The sequence below is a fragment of the Salvelinus namaycush genome, chromosome 18, assembly GCF_016432855.1.
Source record: "Salvelinus namaycush isolate Seneca chromosome 18, SaNama_1.0, whole genome shotgun sequence".
NCBI lineage: Eukaryota > Metazoa > Chordata > Actinopteri > Salmoniformes > Salmonidae > Salvelinus > Salvelinus namaycush.
Genome location: NC_052324.1, coordinates 33,602,742 through 33,623,654, shown reverse-complemented (window position 1 = coordinate 33,623,654; position 20,913 = coordinate 33,602,742). Strand labels below are relative to the sequence as shown.

The window sequence follows — 20,913 nt, the reverse complement described above, 5'->3', positions numbered from 1 at the left end:
TATAATGTACCTGATATCAGGGTTGATCATTCTAAAGGACGTTTTTAATGCTGCAGTGAGTCAGACAGACAACTTCGTGATTACACAATTGTTTTTCTCCCGCTGATTTATAAACAGACGTCTTTCTATTAATTTGTCATTATATTCCACATATGAAATCACCTTTATTCACACATAAATCTTGCTTGATCAACTTCATTGTTTATTCATTCCTCTCCTCTCCCAATTTGGGCCATGGGTGTGTTTGTGCTGTGCCGAATGCAGGCTGCATGGGGCTGCATGGGGAGTGTGAGGAGAGCTGATGAATAATAATATGTTTTTAACTATAAATAAATAATAAAGGCATTTCAACTTGTTTTCATTAAAATTAGATTTTTTGGAGACCAAGTAAATTTTTGCACAGCCCTACAAAAGCAACAAAGGCAAATACCAAGATATACAGTATGTTGTTTATATAATGAAGCAAACCTATGCCTATACATTTGCTGCATGCAAATAAAGACAAATGTACCTTTATTTTTATTTAACCAGGTAGTTTCCCTTTATTCAACTAGATCGGTCTAATTGAGATGAAAATTGAATAGATGGAGCAAAAAATGTAATATCTTGCAAGCAACCTATAACCTACAGAAATGAACGAAAGGGTGATTTTCGCCGTACACCGGCTACAAATACAACTGCTCTTGTTTCATTTAACTATGTTGGTTCTTTCCATGATATTGTGAAACATTGTTTGTTAAAACAGTACAAAACAATTGATCTCAAACAACATATAGCCTATCCTAACGTGGCACGCAGGCTACAAACACCCGTAGTAGTGACTACGGCTTGTCCATATGCTTATAATGATAGCAACATTTTTGACCCCCAAGTTGCGTCTTCTTAAGATGCTGGAGGAAACTGCACATGAGGAAGTTAAGCAGGCAACCAAAGAGCTCATTATGACTTTGGGCCTTGAGGGTGGAGCCCACTGATGAAGAGCCAGGACCCTCACAGCCAAAGAGACCAACGGTCAGTTCTCCGACTGGAGCAGATAACAATACGCCCGAGTCAAGACTACTAGAAAATATATTAAAAGACTATAGGTCAGTCAAACTATAGGTCAGTCAAACTCGATCTCAGTCTAACAACCAGACTTTGCACTGTTTTGTTTTTGTGGCAGGCACAGAGATTTCACTTCCCGACGCTCAGCAACCTTGCCCACCACGGCTTCTAGTGCCCCCTCCGAGCGGGCGTTGGTGTGTGTGTGAGGGACACTCCATGCTCAAGCCCTCACTTAAAGTGATGGATAAAAGGCCTATAGCCTAATTCACTGTGTTTGTTTCATTAAGAAGTGCCTTTGTGTTTAGCTCTGTTAGGCATGAGATGTTTTGTTCTGTTTTAACAAACATGGTTTTGATATGTGACCTTTATTTAACTAGGCAAGTCAGTTGAGAACAAATTCTTATTTACAATGACGGCCTACCCCGGCCAAACCCTAACCCAGATCCAGACAACACTGGGCCAATTGTGCGCCGCCCCCAGGGTCTGTAGTGATGCCTCTAGCACTGAAATGCAGGGCCTTAGACTGCTGCGCCACTCGGGAGCCTAAAGAAAGAAGCCCAAAGAAAGGGAGCCCAAAGAAAGAAAGAAAATAAGACCCATACCATCCCACCACAACTGGACCGCAGAAACACCACCGCCCCGCCGACGCACGTACACACACCAGCCACTAATACCACCACCTATATGCATAATAGCCATTGTACACTAATGCAGTACTATTTTCAGAGTGCTACAGAACACACACACACAGTGTTAGAAGACTTCTACAGAACACACACACATACTGTTAGAAGACTTCTACAGAACACACACACACTGTTAGAAGACTTCTACAGAACACACACACACTGTTAGAAGACTTCTACAGAACACACACACAATGTTAGAAGACTTCTATAGAACACACACACACACATACTGTTAGAAGACTTCTACAGAACACACACACACACATACTGTTAGAAGACTTCTATAGAACACACACACACACATACTGTTAGAAGACTTCTACAGAACACACACACACTGTTAGAAGAGTTCTACAGAACACACACACACTGTTAGAAGACTTCTACAGAACACACACACACTGTTAGAAGACTTCTACAGAACACACACACACTGTTAGAAGACTTCTATAGAACACACACACACTGTTAGAAGAGTTCTACAGAACACACACACACTGTTAGAAGACTTCTACAGACCACACACACACTGTTAGAAGACTTCTACAGAACACACACACACTGTTAGAAGACTTCTACAGAACACACACACACTGTTAGAAGACTTCTACAGAAAACACACACACTGTTAGAAGACTTCTACAGAACACACACACACTGTTAGAAGACTTCTACAGAACACACACACACTGTTAGAAGACTTCTACAGACCACACACACACTGTTAGAAGAGTTCTACAGACCACACACACACTGTTAGAAGAGTTCTACAGAACACACACACACTGTTAGAAGACTTCTACAGAACACACACACACACTGTTAGAAGAGTTCTACAGAACACACACTGTTAGAAGACTTCTACAGAACACACACACACTGTTAGAAGAGTTCTACAGAACACACACTGTTAGAAGAGTTCTACAGAACACACACTGTTAGAAGAGTTCTACAGAACACACACTGTTAGAAGACTTCTACAGAACACACACACACACTGTTACAAGACTTCTACAGAACACACACTGTTAGAAGACTTCTACAGAACACACACTGTTAGAAGAGTTCTACAGAACACACACTGTTAGAAGAGTTCTACAGAACACACACTGTTAGAAGAGTTCTACAGAACACACACTGTTAGAAGACTTCTACAGAACACACACACACTGTTAGAAGACTTCTACAGAACACACACACACTGTTAGAAGAGTTCTACAGAACACACACACTCTGTTAGAAGAGTTCTACAGAACACACACACACTGTTAGAAGACTTCTACAGAACACACACACACACACTGTTAGAAGAGTTCTACAGACCACACACACACTGTTAGAAGACTTCTACAGACCACACACACACTGTTAGAAGACTTCTACAGAACACACACTGTTAGAAGACTTCTACAGAACACACACACACTGTTAGAAGACTTCTACAGACCACACACACACACTGTTAGAAGACTTCTACAGAACACACACACACTGTTAGAAGACTTCTACAGAACACACACACACTGTTAGAAGACTTCTACAGAACACACACACACTGTTAGAAGACTTCTACAGAACACACACACACTGTTAGAAGAGTTCTACAGAACACACACACACACTGTTAGAAGACTTCTACAGAACACACACACACACACTGTTAGAAGACTTCTACAGAACACACACACACTGTTAGAAGACTTCTACAGAACACACACACACTGTTAGAAGACTTCTATAGAACACACACACACTGTTAGAAGAGTTCTACAGAACACACACACACTGTTAGAAGACTTCTACAGAACACACACACACTGTTAGAAGAGTTCTACAGAACACACACACACACACACACACACACACACACACACACACACACACACACACACACACACACACACACACACACACACACACACACACACACACACACACACTGTTAGAAGAGTTCTACAGAACACACACACACTGTTAGAAGACTTCTACAGAACACACACACACTGTTAGAAGACTTCTACAGAACACACAACCACTGTTAGAAGAGTTCTACAGAACACACACACACACACACACACTGTTAGAAGAGTTCTACAGAACACACACACACTGTTAGAAGACTTCTACAGAACACACACTGTTAGAAGAGTTCTACAGAACACACACTGTTAGAAGATTTCTACAGAACACACACTGTTAGAAGACTTCTACAGAACACACACACACTGTTAGAATAGTTCTACAGAACACACACACACTGTTACAAGACTTCTACAGAACACACACTGTTAGAAGAGTTCTACAGAACACACACTGTTAGAAGACTTCTACAGAACACACACTGTTAGAAGACTTCTACAGAACACACACACACTGTTAGAATAGTTCTACAGAACACACACACACTGTTAGAAGACTTCTACAGAACACACACACACACTGTTAGAAGACTTCTACAGAACACACACACACACTGTTAGAAGAGTTCTACAGAACACACACACACTGTTAGAAGAGTTCTACAGAACACACACACACTATTAGAAGACTTCTACAGAACACACACACACTGTTAGAAGAGTTCTACAGAACACACACACACTGTTAGAAGACTTCTACAGAACACACACACACACACTGTTAGAAGAGTTCTACAGAACACACACTGTTAGAAGAGTTCTACAGAACACACACACACACTGTTAGAAGAGTTCTACAGAACACACACTGTTACAAGACTTCTACAGAACACACACTGTTAGAAGAGTTCTACAGAACACACACTGTTAGAAGAGTTCTACAGAACACACACTGTTACAAGACTTCTACAGAACACACACACACTGTTAGAAGAGTTCTACAGAACACACACACACTGTTAGAAGAGTTCTACAGAACACACACACACTGTTAGAAGAGTTCTACAGAACACACACACACTGTTAGAAGAGTTCTACAGAACACACACACACTGTTAGAAGAGTTCTACAGAACACACACACACTGTTAGAAGAGTTCTACAGAACACACACTGTTAGAAGACTTCTACAGAACACACACACACTGTTAGAAGACTTCTACAGAACACACACACACTGTTAGAAGAGTTCTACAGAACACACACACTCTGTTAGAAGAGTTCTACAGAACACACACACACTGTTAGAAGACTTCTACAGAACACACACACACACTGTTAGAAGAGTTCTACAGACCACACACACACTGTTAGAAGACTTCTACAGACCACACACACACTGTTAGAAGACTTCTACAGAACACACACTGTTAGAAGACTTCTACAGAACACACACACACTGTTAGAAGACTTCTACAGACCACACACACACACTGTTAGAAGACTTCTACAGAACACACACACACTGTTAGAAGACTTCTACAGAACACACACACACTGTTAGAAGACTTCTACAGAACACACACACACTGTTAGAAGACTTCTACAGAACACACACACTGTTAGAAGAGTTCTACAGAACACACACACACTGTTAGAAGACTTCTACAGAACACACACACACACACTGTTAGAAGACTTCTACAGAACACACACACACTGTTAGAAGACTTCTACAGAACACACACACACTGTTAGAAGACTTCTATAGAACACACACACACTGTTAGAAGAGTTCTACAGAACACACACACACTGTTAGAAGACTTCTACAGAACACACACACACTGTTAGAAGACTTCTATAGAACACACACACACTGTTAGAAGAGTTCTACAGAACACACACACACTGTTAGAAGACTTCTATAGAACACACACACACTGTTAGAAGAGTTCTACAGAACACACACACACTGTTAGAAGAGTTCTACAGAACACACACACACTGTTAGAAGACTTCTACAGAACACACACACACACACTGTTAGAAGACTTCTACAGAACACACACACACTGTTAGAAAAGCTCTACAGAACACACACACACTGTTAGAAGACTTATATAGAACACACACACACTGTTAGAAGACTTATATAGAACACACACACACTGTTAGAAGAGTTCTACAGAACACACACACACACTGTTAGAAGACTTCTATAGAACACACACACACTGTTAGAAGAGTTCTATAGAACACACACACACTGTTAGAATACTTCTATAAAACACACACACACTGTTAGAAGAGTTCTACAGAACACACACACACACACTGTTAGAAGACTTCTACAGAACACACACACACTGTTAGAAGACTTCTACAGAACACACACACACTGTTAGAAGACTTCTATAGAACACACACACACTGTTAGAAGAGTTCTACAGAACACACACACACTGTTAGAAGACTTCTACAGAACACACACACACTGTTAGAAGACTTCTACAGAACACACACACACACTGTTAGAAGACTTCTACAGAACACACACACACTGTTAGAAGAGTTCTACAGAACACACACACACTGTTAGAAGAGTTCTACAGAACACACACACACTGTTAGAAGACTTCTATAGAACACACACACACTGTTAGAAGAGTTCTACAGAACACACACACACTGTTAGAAGAGTTCTACAGAACACACACACACTGTTAGAAGACTTCTATAGAACACACACACACTGTTAGAAGAGTTCTACAGAACACACACACACTGTTAGAAGACTTATATAGAACACACACACACTGTTAGAAGAGTTCTACAGAACACACACACACACTGTTAGAAGACTTCTATAGAACACACACACACTGTTAGAAGAGTTCTACAGAACACACACACACTGTTAGAAGACTTCTACAGAACACACACACACTGTTAGAAGACTTCTACAGAACACACACACACTGTTAGAAGACTTCTACAGAACACACACACACTGTTAGAAGACTTCTACAGAACACACACACACTGTTAGAAGACTTCTATAGAACACACACACACTGTTAGAAGAGTTCTACAGAACACACACACACTGTTAGAAGAGTTCTACAGAACACACACACATTGTTAGAAGAGTTCTACAGAACACACACTGTTAGAAGACTTCTACAGAACACACACACACTGTTAGAAGACTTCTATAGAACACACACACACTGTTAGAAGACTTCTACAGAACACACACACACACTGTTAGAAGACTTCTACAGAACACACACACACTGTTAGAAGTGAACCAGCACAGTACAGTGAACCAGGAAAAAGAGACCCCATGCATTTGGGAGTAAAGAGAATGTTAAGTAATCAAATTATACCTTATTGGTGGAGCAGTTCTCAGCATCTCACTTTTCTCTAGCTTAGCACAAAGATTCACAGTTGTTTTAGCTACAGCTTATAAATATAGGAACATAGTGGAGACAACAGCTTTATAGTCAGGCTGAATCATCATGAATTTAAATAATATAAGACTCACTAAAGTAAATAGTAGGGCTCAAACAAACGTTAACCTGTTAAATTTAATGTAAATACAGAGGATTACCAGGCCTTGTACTCCGAGCATGCGCTGTCCAACTGGCAAGTGTCTTCACTGACATTTCCAACCTGTCCCTGGTCGAGTCTGTAATACCAACATGTTTCAAGCAGACCATCATAGTCCCTGTGGCCAAGAAGACCAAGGTAACCTGCCAAATGACTACCGTTCCGTAGCACTCAGGTCTGTAGCCATGAAGTGCTTTGAAAGGCTGGTCATGGCTCACATCAACACCATCATCCGTGAAACCCTAGACCCACTCCAATTTGCATACCGCCCCAACAGATCCAGAGATGACACAATCTCTATTGCACTCCACACTGCCCTTTCCCACCTGGACAAAAGGAACACCTACGTGAGAATATTATTCATTGACTACAGCTCAGCGTTCAACACCATAGTGCACTCAAAGCTCATCAATGAGCTAAGGACCCTGGGACTAAACACCTCCCTCTGCAACTGGATCCTGGACTTCCTGACGGGCCTCCCCCAGGTGGTAAGGGTAGGCTACAACACATCTGCCATGCTGATCCTCAACACGGGGGCCCCTCAGGGGTGCGCGCTTAGTCCCATCCTGTTCTCCCTGTTCACCCAGGACTGCGTGGCCAAGCACGACTCCAACACCATCATTTAGTTTGCCGACAACCCAAAGGTGGTAGGCCTGATCACCGACAATGATGAGACAGCCTATAGGGAGGATGAGAGAGACCTGGAAGTGTGGTGCCATGACAACAACCTCTCCCTCAACGTGATCAAGACAAAGGAGATGATCGTGGACTACAGGAAAAGGAGGGCCGAGCACGCCCCCATTCTCATCGACGGGGCTGTAGTGGAGCAGGTTGAAAGCTTCAAGTTCCTTGGTGTCCACATCACCAACAAACTATCATGGTCCAAACACACCAAGGCAGTCGTGATGAGGGCACGACAATGCCTATTGCCCCTCAGGAGACAGAAAAGATTTGCCATGGGTCCTCAAAAAGTTCTACAGCTGCACCAATCGAGAGCATCCTGACTGGTTGCATCAGTGCCTGGTTTGGCAACTGCTCGTCCTCCGACCGCAAGGCACTACAGAGGGTAGTGCGTACGGCCCAGTACATCACTGGGGCCACACTTCCTGCCATCCAGGATCTCTATACCAGGCGGTGTCAGAGGAAGGCCCTAAAAACTGTCAAAGACTCCAGCCACCCTAGTCATAGACTGTTCTCTCTGCTAACGCACGGCAAGCGGTACCAGAGCGCCAAATCTAGGTCCAAAAGGATTCTTAACAGCTTCTACCCCCAAGCCATGAGACTGTTGAACAGCTAATCAAATGACTACCCGGACTATTTTGCATTGTCCCCCCCCCCCCCCCCCCCATTGATCCCCCTTCTTTTTTTTTACTATTCTGCTACTCGCTTTTTATTATCTATTATCTATGCATAGTCATTTTACCCCTACCTACATGTACATATTACCTCAATGACTGTAATGATTATTGTGGGCTGAAGGAAGAGTGGACCAAGTTGCAGCGTTTAAAGTGTTCATAATTTAATCCAAAAACCAAATCGAATAAAAACAACAAACAGGAGAACGAAAGCGAAACAGTTCTGTCTGGTGCAGACACAAAAACAGAAAACAACTACCCACAAAACACAGGTGGGAAAAGGATACCTAAGTATGGTTCTCAATCAGAGACAACGATAGACAGCTGCCTCTGATTGAGAACCACATCCGGCCAAACACATAGAAATAGACAACATAGAACAAAAACGTAGAATGCCCACCCCAACTCACGCCCTGACCAACCAAAATAGAGACATAAAAAGGATCTCTAAGGTCAGGGCGTGACAGTACACCCCCCCCAAAGGTGCGGACTCTGGCCGCAAAACCTAAACCTATAGGGGAGGGTCTGGGTGGGCATCTATCCGCGGTGGCGGCTCTGGTGCGGGACGTGGACCCCGCCACCAACCACCGACTGGGGACCCTCGCAGCGGGCCCCGGACAGCAGGGCAACTCTGGCGGCTCCGGACAGGAGGCCAACTCTGGCGGCTCCGGACAGGAGGCCGACTCTGGCGGCTCCGGACAGGAGGCCGACTCTGGCGGCTCCGGACAGGAGGGCGACTCTGGCAGCTCCGGACAGGAGGGCGACTCTGGCAGCTCCGTACTGGAGATCGTCGCTGGAGGCTCCGTACTGGGGATCGTCGCTGGAGGCTCCGGACTGGCGATCGTCGCTGGAGGCTCCGGACTGGGGATCGTCGCTGGAGGCTCCGGACTGAAGGGCATCGCTGGAGGCTCCGGACTGAAGGGCGTTGCTGGAGGCTCCGGACTGAAGGGCGTCACTGGAGTGGAGAGACACACAGGAGGCTTCGTGCCATGGATCATCACTGGAGGCTTCGTTCAATGGATCATCACTGGAGGCTTCTTGCCATGGATCATCACTGGAGGCTTCGTGCCATGGATCATCACTGGAGGCTTCGTGCCATGGATCATCACTGGAGTCTTCGTGCCATGGATCATCACTGGAGGCTTCGTGCCATGGATCATCACTGGAGGCTTCGTGCCATGGATCATCACTGGAGGCTTCGTGCCATGGATCATCACTGGAGGCTTCGTGCCATGGATCATCACTGGAGGCTTCGTGCCATGGATCATCACTGGAGGCGTCTTGCCATGGATCATCACTGGAGGCTTCTTGCCATGGATCATCACTGGAGGCGTCGTGCCATGGATCATCACTGGAGGCTTCGTGCCATGGATCATCACTGGAGGCTTCGTGCCATGGATCATCACTGGATGCTTCGTGCCATGGATCATCACTGGAGGCTTCGTGCCATGGATCATCACTGGAGGCTTCTTGCCATGGATCATCACTGGAGGCTTCTTGCCATGGATCATCACTGGAGGCTTCTTGCCATGGATCGTCACTGGATGCTTCTTGCCATGGATCATCACTTGAGTGGAGAGACACACAGGAGGCCTGGCTCTGGGAGCAGGCACAGGACTCACCAGGCTGAGACATGCAGGAGGGTTAGGGCTTAGTACAGGCACAGGACTCACCAGGCTGGGGAGACATGCAGGAGGCCTCTTCCTTGGCCGAGGCACCGGATACATTGGGCCGTGGAGGCGCACTGGCGGTCTCGAGCGCCAGTGCGCTCGAGACCAACTCCTCCTGGCTTGATACAAGCACAACTCCTCCTGGCTTGATCCCCCCTGTAGCCCGGCAAGTGCGGGGAGCTGGAACAGGCCGCACTGGGCTGTGCTGGCGAACCGGGGATACCGTGCGTAGGGCTGGCGCAGGATAACCCGGGCCGAGGAGACACACTGGAGGCCAGATGCGCTGAGCTGGCACCATCCCTCCTGGCTCGATGCCCACTCTAGCCCGGCCGATGCGAGGAGCTGCGATGTAGCGCACCGGGCTATGAGTGCGCACTGGGGACACCGTGCGCTTCACCGCATAACACGGGGCCTGCCCGGTCACTCTCTCCCCACGGCAAACACGAGGAGTTGGCTCAGGTCTATGACCTGACTCCGTCAATTTCCCCGTGTGCCCCCTCCCCCCCAAAATTCTGGGGTTGCCTCTTGTGCACGCCTCCTCGAGCCAACTCCTCGTAGAGTCACCGCTCCGACTTAGCTGCCTCCAGCTCCTCTTTAGGACGGCGATACTCTCTCGTCTGTGCCCAGGGTCCCTTGCCGTCCAGGATTTCATCCCATGTCCAACTCTCCAACAAATGCTGCTCCTTCCTACCACGCTGCTTGGTCCTTTGGTGGTGGGTAGTTCTGTAACGATTCTCGTGGGCTGAAGGAAGATTGGACCAAGGTGCAGCGTTTAAAGTGTTCATAATTTAATCCAAAAACCAATCGAACAAAAACAACAAACAGGGGAACGAAAGCGAATCAGTTCTGTCTGGTGCAGACACAAAAACAGAAAACAACTACCCACAAAACACAGGTGGGAAAAGGCTACCTAAGTATGGTTCTCAATCAGAGACAACGATAGACAGCTGCCTCTGATTGAGAACCACACCCGGCCAAACACATAGAAATAGACAACATAGAACAAAAACATAGAATGCCCACCCCAACTCACGCCCTGACCAACCAAAATAGAGACATAAAAACGATCTCTAAGGTCAGGGCATGACAATCAAATCAAGTTTATTTTATACAGCCCTTCGTACATCAGCTAATATCTCGAAGTGCTGTACAGAAACCCAGCCTAAAACCCCAAACAGCAAGCAATGCAGATGTAGAAGCACGGTGGCTAGGAAAAACTCCCTAGAAAGGCCAAAACCTAGGAAGAAATCTAGAGAGGAACCAGGCTATGAGGGGTGGCCAGTCCTCTTCTGGCTGTGCCGGGTGGAGATTATAACAGAACATGGCCAAGATGTTCAAATGTTCATAAATGACCAGCATGGTCAAATAATAATAATCACAGTAGTTATCGAGGGTGTAGCAAGTCAGCACCTCAGGAGTAAATGTCAGTTGGCTTTTCATAGCCGATCATTAAGAGTATCTCTACCGCTCCTGCGGTCTCTAGAGAGTTGAAAACAGCAGGTCTGGGACAGGTAGCACGTCCGGTGGACAGGTCAGGGTTCCATAGCCGCAGGCAGAACAGTTGAAACTGGAACAGCAGCAAGGCCAGGTGGACTGGGGACAGCAAGGAGTCATCATGCCCGGTAGTCCTGAGGCATGGTCCTAGGGCTCAGGTCCTCCGAGAGAGAGAAGGAGAGAATTAGAGAGAGCATACTTAAATTCACACAGGACACCGGATAAGACAGGAGAAGTACTCCAGATATAACCAACTGACCCTAGCCCCCCGACACATAAACTACTGCAGCATAAATACTGGAGGCTGAGACAGGAGGGGTCAGGAGACACTGTGGCCCCATCCGATGATACCCCCGGACAGGGCCAAACAGGAAGGATATAACCCCACCCACTTTGCCAAAGCACAGCCCCCGCACCACTAGAGGGATAACTTCAACCACCAACTTACAATCCTGAGACAAGGCCGAGTATAGCCCACAAAGATCTCCACCACAGCACAAACCAAGGGGGGGCGCGACAATGACCTGGACTAACCTGTACCCCCGCACATTGACTCTATACTGGTACCCCATGTATATAGTCTCATTATTGTTATTTTATTGCTACTTTTTATTTTATTTTTTACTTCAGTTTATTTTGTAAATATTAAAATTTTCTTAAAATTGCATTGTTGGTTAAGGGCTTGTAAGTAAGCATTTACACCTGTTGTATTTGGCACATGTGACAGATACAATTTGATTTGATTTGTAAATGTATATTTCTGCCTAAATAGACATAACGAAAGTAAAGATGTATCATGAGGGGGCCATAAACAACAACTAGTAATGATGCATACTCCAAGAAAGATGAAAATCTCACCTTTCTGGTAAAAATGTTTAGAAATTGCTGAGGTGTACTCACTTTTGAGGAAGAAAAGGAGAGCCGCACACTCTAGGAGCTCAGATGCAATCATTTATTAACCAACGTTTCGACAGACAAGCTGTCTTCATCAGGGTATAATGACAAATACTGTGGGTCACTAGTTTATATAGTGTCTCACACAGTTGTCTGTAATCATGGCTGGATGAATGGATAGCATGCGATCATAGATACATTTTGCCTACATAAGCCTACAAACATTTACAATGAATAGCAAAATCACAAGAATGGCTTCAGATCAAAGTCTACGTTGAGACCGAAGGAAGCCAGGGTCTTTAAATTAAAGATCCAGGCAGTCTCTCGTTTTAACAATCAATTGTCGAGGTCACCCACACTCCTAGGGAGGGTGAGGTGTTCGATGCCGATATAACGTAGAGACCAAATCGAGTGGTTCGCTTCCAAAAAGTGGGCCACAACTGGGTATGTTGAATTGAATTTGCACCTAATGATGCTCGGAGATTCGTACTTTTAATTCACGCTTTAACTAGCCTTTTCTTTTTCAAGTGTTCTACTCCGCTAGCCAGCACCTCGCCTAAACAGGTGTGCGTTTCTTTCGCCTCCAGAATACTCACTTTTGAGGACACAAACTCAAGTACATAATAAAAATACGATGAAAATATGAAATATCCTATATGATGTAGCACCTATGAGATCAAGAGTGGCAATTGTCTGTCTCTCTCCATGACCCTGTATGCATAAACAAATCATCATCACAGTGTCCAATGTGTGTAGAGAGGTAAAGCAGTACCAAAACAGTGATGATGAAAGGTTATGTGCTATAGCTGTACAGGGTCATGGAGAGACAGACTTCTTCCATATGGCATCATACTAGTTAGAATTGCAGAACCACTGGAGTGCAGTGCCAGTACAGTAGACTGCAGTAACCAGTATTCTTTGGTTCTGCTATAACTATTGAACTATTCACACTATTTGTTATCTTTAGCTAGTCTAATATACTGTCACTACTGTTCTATGCTATTGTATTATTTTGCAATAATACATGCTGTTGCATCAGTGTCGATACGCATGTAAAATGACACAGTCAGTCCTCAAGTGTTAGCGATTAGAGCGTTGGGCCAGTAACCGAAAATCTCCTGTTCTGAATACCCGAGTCGACAAGGTTAAAATCTGCACTTAATGCTAATTTGCTCCAGCGGTGCCTTACTTCTATGGCTGACCCTGTAAAACAACACATTTCACTGCACCTATCCGGTGCATGTTTTTTGTTATAGTGGAAGGTTTGTGTTGGTCCTCCATTGTTTATTATTGATAGATATGTCCTCTAAGAGATGAGCCAACATGGGCAGGGCCAGTCCTGAACATTTAGAACTTAATGAATTTGAACCAGAATGAATCAGACTTTCACAGGTCATGCAGCCTGAAGTGTTAGACGTGTTCAATAGTTCCACTATGAGCTAGGAGTTGACCAGAATAGAAAGGTTCTGGCTCCATGTATAGGATTGACTAGACACTTTTTTCAATACTTTTATAAAAAATGTATTAAAAAAAAGATAATAATAAAAAATATATTTTATTTTACACATTCAGGCATTCACACATTCCCTCGTTTAACAAGGTGTTAGTAAAGGCGTCTGCATGCTTCCCATCCGAAACAGTTCGGAACACTTTGTGCATATATTATGATGACATTTTGTGACGTTTTTGTTCGTTTTGGTCTTCGGCAAGGGATTCTTCAGTTAATAGGGATTCTTCAGTTAATAGGGATTCTTCAGTTAATAGGGATTCTTCAGTTAATAGGGATTCTTCAGTTAATAGGGATTCTTCAGTTAATAGGGATTCTTCAGTTAAGTGTTTGTTGTCATTCAACAAGAGACGACTCGTTTTCTTGCAAATTTTTTCTGCACCAAAGATCTTATATGAAGTAAAATCACGCTACTAAGACCTCCTCTGCAGAAAAATAAATATTAATGACAGATTTATTGAGTTATCTTATATTAATTCAGACTATTTTGGGGAAGTGTATACTGGCTACGGCCTCTCAATATGGACAAACAGTACTATTACAGATTTTTTCTCATTTTTCAAGCGAATGTCTTATAAGGGAGTATGCGAGCACATTCGCTTGAGTTCGGCTAGGCGCCATACAAAGTGAAGCACGCTGACGCTTTAAGTCCTGTGATGGTATGGTGTGATGGTATGGTGTGATGTATATGGTGTGATGGTATGGTGTGATGTATATGGTGTGATGGTATGGTGTGATGTATATGGTGTGATGTATATGGTGTGATGGTATGGTGTGATGGTATGGTGTGATGTATATGGTGTGATGTATATGGTGTGATGGTATGGTGTGATGTATATGGTGTGATGGTATGGTGTGATGTATATGGTGTGATGGTATGGTGTGATGTATATGGTGTGATGGTATGTTGTGATGGTATGGTGTGATGTATATGGTGTGATGTATATGGTGTGATGGTATGGTGTGATGTATATGGTGTGATGGTATGGTGTGATGTATATGGTGTGATGGTATGGTGTGATGTATATGGTGTGATGGTATGGTGTGATGTATATGGTGTGATGGTATGGTGTGATGTATATGGTGTGATGGTATGGTGTGATGGTATGGTGTGATGTATATGGTGTGATGTATATGGTCTGATGGTATGGTGTGATGGTATGGTGTGATGTATATGGTGTGATGGTATGGTGTGATGTATATGGTGTGATGGTATGGTGTGATGGTATGGTGTGATGTATATGGTGTGATGGTATGGTGTGATGTATATAGTCTGATGTATATGGTGTGATGTATATGGTGTGATGTATATGGTGTGATGTATATGGTGTGATGGTATGGTGTGATGTATATGGTGTGATGGTATGGTGTGATGTATATGGTGTGATGGTATGGTGTGATGTATATGGTGTGATGGTATGGTGTGATGTATATGGTGTGATGTATATGGTGTGATGGTATGGTGTGATGTATATGGAATGGATTGACAGTTTATAGTTCATGTTGTGAATGTCCCATTTACTGAGAGCAGTCATCTATCTGCTAGTCACTCATTGTCTGTCCCTCCATGCAAAAGAAATCAAGAAGCATTGTCTGTGGATGAGGCAGTGTGTGTGTGTGTCTTGTAATCAGGCTTAGCATACCTCGTAATCAAGATGAACATTTTTACATTTTACACACACACAAACAAAAGGACATCTTGCTGAGAGGGGCCAGAGAAATAAGAGGGTGGGGAGGTATGGAGGGAGGAGAATGACAAACATTAAAGAGGGAAATGGAAAGAGAGCGAGAGAGAGAGAGAGAGAGCGTAACCCTAGTACCTGTAGCAGGGGCTGAGGCGTTTAGCTGGTGGTGCCAGAGAGCTTTTACCAGTCTGTGGTCAGACAGAAATTAAAGGCAATGGAGCGATTGAATGGTCAGTCACACACACACACACACACACACACACACACACACACACACACACACACACACACACACACACACACACACACACACACACACACACACACACACACACACACACACACACACACACACAGTTGAATGGACTTTGAGAAATCACTGTTAGATTTTATAATGTCACAGTGATTCCACGTCTCCATCACCCATAATGCAGAGTGACTGAGCAAGCATTCTGACACACACATACACACACACACCGCTGGAAAGGAGGGAGGGATGGAGGGAGGGGGAGGGAAACACACAGCTCATTAAAATACAGATGTGACTTATACCTATCAGGATATTTTGGGAAATGTTTGTAGCAAAAGCGTTGATAACAACCACATCAGTCAACATTACACACATTGGTACTACAGATGGATACCATGATAGAAATTATTAGTAGAAGGTAGGGTTTACTGTAAGTCTCTCTCAATTAGCTTTTTTGGGGGGGAGAGAAAGATTGAGAGAGGGGTGGCGAGAGAGAGAACAGGTCAAAGATAAAGAAGCTCTCACTGTCTGTCTGTCTTTCTCGCTCTCTGTCACCCTCTCTGTCTCTGTTTCTCTCTGTTTATTTTCTGTAATTTCTATAGTGAAATAACAGGCAGGTCACCCGTGATACAAGTCAGTTTTCGACGTCCATCCATGTCTGAGAGTGTCGGGAGATTACGTGGAAATTGACCACTATGGGCAACAGTGAGCACTATCACCTTCAAGTAGGCTTCAGTTTCGGTTTTGCTAGGGCTTTGGGGATGGGGATGGTGGATGTGTGTAAGCATCTGTCTGCCTGTTCAAATCTGGTGATAAAATGTAGCATTTTGAGATTTTTGTTTTAAATGTTCATCCATGTTTCTCAAATGTCAAATTTCGAAGTTGCTCCAAACATCAAATTTCAAATTGTTTAAGGCAGCGTTTCCTAAACTCAGTCCTCGAGTCCCCAGGTGGTGCACATTTTGTTTTTTGCCGTAACACTACACAGCTGATTCAAATGATCAAACGTTGATGATTAGTTGATTATTTGAATCAGATGTGTAGTGCTAGGGTAAAAAAACAAAACGTGCAGCCCTTGGAATCTCGAGGAACGAGTTTGGGAAACCCTGGTATAAGGTCTAAGATGAAGTTTGAATCCAGCGATAGAAAGTCAGAATTAGACGTTCATCCATGTTTCTCAAAATTCAAAGTTGTTCCAAACGTCAAATTTGGCGTTAACTCCAAATTGTTAATGTTAGGGTTAAGTTCAGGCCTACTTGAAGGTAACAGTGCTCACTGTTGTCCCTAGTGGCCGGTTTCCATGTCATCTCCTAATGTCCTCAGACATGGATGGACGTCGAATACTGACTGGTGACCTGGCTGCACACACACACAAACGCACACACACAAACGCACACACACAAACGCACACACACACACGCACACGCCCACGCACACACACACACACACACACACACACACACACACACACACACACACACACACACACACACACACACACAAACACACAAACACACACACACACACACACACACACACAAGGAAAGACTAAAACATAGGATGTACTGTATATATTAGGGAAACTACATTAATTTCCTGTGTTTGCTAAACATGTCATAAGCTTCCTTTGGTATTGTGCTGTTAGCTGTCCCTTGATGATGATGTGTGTGTGTGTGTGTGTGTGTGTGTGTGTGTGTGTGTGTGTGTGTGTGTGTGTGTGTGTGTGTGTGTGTGTGTGTGTGTGTGTGTGTGTGTGTGTGTATCTGTGGGAGGAGCATTCAATAGATCATGTTAATGTAAAAGTATAACTCACAATTGAATCAGGGTTGTTGGATTTTTATTATTTCACCAGCATATTTCCCTAAGGTCCTCTGAGGCAGGCGTTTTCAAACTTTTCTTGCCCAGGGATCCTGCCCAGGGAGCCCCAGCCAGGCAAACCAGCGTCCCAGGGACCCCCAACCAGGCAAACCAGCGTCCCAGGGAGCCCCAACCAGGCAAACCAGCGTCCCAGGGACCCCCAACCAGGCAAACCAGCGTCCCAGGGAGCCCCAGCCAGGCAAACCGGCGTCCCAGGGACCCCCAGCCAGGCAAACCAGCGTCCCAGGGACCCCCAACCAGGCAAACCGGCGTCCCAGGGACCCCCAACCAGGCAAACCAGCGTCCCAGGGAGCCCCAGCCAGGCAAACCGGCGTCCCAGGGACCCCCAACCAGGCAAACCAGCGTCCCAGGGAGCCCCAACCAGGCAAACCGGCGTCCCAGGGAGCCCCAACCAGGCAAACCGGCGTCCCAGGGAGCCCCAACCAGGCAAACCGGCGTCCCAGGGTCCCAACCAGGCAAACCGGCGTCCCAGGGAGCCCCAACCAGGCAAACCGGCGTCCCAGGGAGCCCCAACCAGGCAAACCGGCGTCCCAGGGCCCCCCATAATATGATAGCAAAATTTTAAAAAAATCACGTATTGTTTTATCATCAGGTGAATGATAATGGCAAGTAGAAATAATCCACATTTAAAATTAATTGATTTTTGTGTACAGTTTCATGGTTTCATTATTTTGCCCTACCCTCTTCGTTGGAAGAGGAGGTGTAAACCCTAACATAGTCTGTTAGCTAGAAAGGTCAAGATTTTTTGGCACATTTTTACATGGGCTAAGAGAAAATGTTGGTTAGTTCTCAAAGATGGTATTATTTAAAGATATAGTTGAATACACTCAGCTACTGTTTTATTCTTGTTTTATTGTTTTACTACTTATTACTTATTACCCCAGTTATTAGTGTATTAGGGCAGTCTCATCTGTCATGGTGCCTTCTTATTCTGGGATTTCACTGTGCCCCTGTGTGTGGAGACACCAATCTGTATGTTGGATATCAGTGGATATTAAATCATGTTTCACTAATGTCCCAAACACCAAATCACACTACAGAATGAATGATGATGGTTCCCCTAGTCCAGCTGTTTTGGGCTGATGAGGCTGAAACCCACTTTTAGACAAGGCTAGAGGGCTACACGGTGGGACTAACTAACCATTTTGGAGGGGGACAGAAACAGGAAAATGAAGATATGGGGGGGTTATGGTTCATACCAAGCCTCTCTCCATACCCCCAAGTTTCCATCTTAAATGACCATTACTCTCCAAACCACTCTGAGAAGTGTTTATTTGTGTTCATTTCGGAGTAGGAGTTGTGCAGTGTTGAGAGATGTAGGATATATGGAATGGAAGGATGGATGAAATGTCTCTTTCATGTGGAGGAGTTGAAGCAGACCACAAAGACCAACACATCACGGTGCTAAGTGGCTCTGCAACACACACACACACACACACACACAAACACACGCAGTGTTTGATCTCATGACTCGGTCAGGGCTGAGACTAACAATAGCCCCAATAGTCTTGTGTTGAAAGCATTTCCCCACTAGCGTGGGAAACCTATCCCCTGTCTTGACCCTACACATAAGCTCACGTGAACCACTCACACATATTGTGTGTGTGTGTTCGTGCATATGCTTGACTTTGTGTGCTCGTGAGAGAGAGAGAGAGAGAGAGAGAGAGAGAGAGAGAGAGAGAGAGATATTAGGGGTTTTATGACCAGATTCCTCTGGCTTTTCAAAGGTTCCCTGGCAGAGAAGAGGATAATGGGTGGGCCTCTCAGAGACCTTTAAATATGGAGGGACTTAACAGTCACCTCTCACAAAATGGAGGGACCAAACAGTCAGCTCTCACAAAATGGAGGGACCTAACAGTCAGCTCTCACACAATGGAGGAGAGGTGAGGAGAGCAAGACAGAAAAACAGACAGACAGACAGACAGAGATGTCAATTGTCTTTTTACCAAATTACCGTACAACAGACCATGTATTCACCCTGCACCCCCTAATTAACAAATAAATTAACCAAAACAAAGGCAAAGGCAAAGTCTTTAGATGTTTATTTGACGTCAAAAAAGATTTTGTCATGAGGGTCTGCTATACAAATTGATGGAAAGTGGTGTTGGGGGAAAAACATACGACATTATACAATCCATGTACACAAAAGTGTGTGATTAAAGTTGGCAAAAAACACACTCATTTCTTTCCACATGGCTGTGGGGTGAGACAGGGATTATGCGTAAGCCCCACCCTGCTAGAATCTGAAGTCAAATTTCTACTGTTTGCTGATGATCTGATGCTTCTGTCCTCAACCAAGGAGGGCCTACAGCAGCACCTAGATCTTCTGCACAGATTCTGTCAGACCTGGGCACTGACAGTAAATCTCAGTGAAAATAAAATAATGGTGTTGCAAAAAAGGTCCAATTGCCAAGACCAAAAATATAAATTCCATCTAGACACCATTGCCCTAGAGCACACAAAAAACTATACATACCTCGGCCTAAACGTCAGCGCCACAGGTAACTTCCACAAAGCTGCGAACAATCTGAGAGACAAGGCAAGAAGGGCCTTCTATGCTATCAAAAGGAACATACATTTGACTAAACAATTAGGATCTGGCTAAAAATACTTGAATCAGTTATAGAACCCATTGCTCTTTATGGTTGTGAGGTCTGGGGTCCGCTCACCAACCAACAATTCACAAAATGGGACAAACACCAAGTTGAGACTCTGCATGCAGAATCCTGCAAAAATATCCTCTGTGTACAACGTAAAACACAAAATAATTCATGTAGAAAATAATTAGGCCGATACCCTCTAATGATCAAAATCCAGAAAAGAGGCGTTCAATTCTACAACCACCTATAAGGAAGCGATTCCCAAACCTTCCATAACAAAGCCATTACCTACAGAGAGATGAACTTGGAGAAGAGTCCCCTAAGCAAGTTGGTCCTGGGGCTCTGTTGACAAACACAAACAGACCCCACAGAGC

The 20,913-nt window shown here is 44.5% G+C and overlaps 1 protein-coding gene across 1 annotated transcript in view; it reads left to right on the top strand.

The window, feature by feature from the left end:
- The window catches only part of LOC120062790 (basic salivary proline-rich protein 3-like), a 43,300-nt gene extending 24,768 nt beyond the window's left edge, over positions 1 to 18,532 (top strand). The window contains exon 3 of the mRNA XM_039012862.1: positions 17,967 to 18,532. Coding sequence (XP_038868790.1) covers positions 17,967 to 18,485 — 519 coding nt within the window. The 3' untranslated portion in view covers positions 18,486 to 18,532. The remainder of the gene's footprint in view (positions 1 to 17,966) is intronic.
- Positions 18,533 to 20,913: the final 2,381 nt, after the last annotated feature.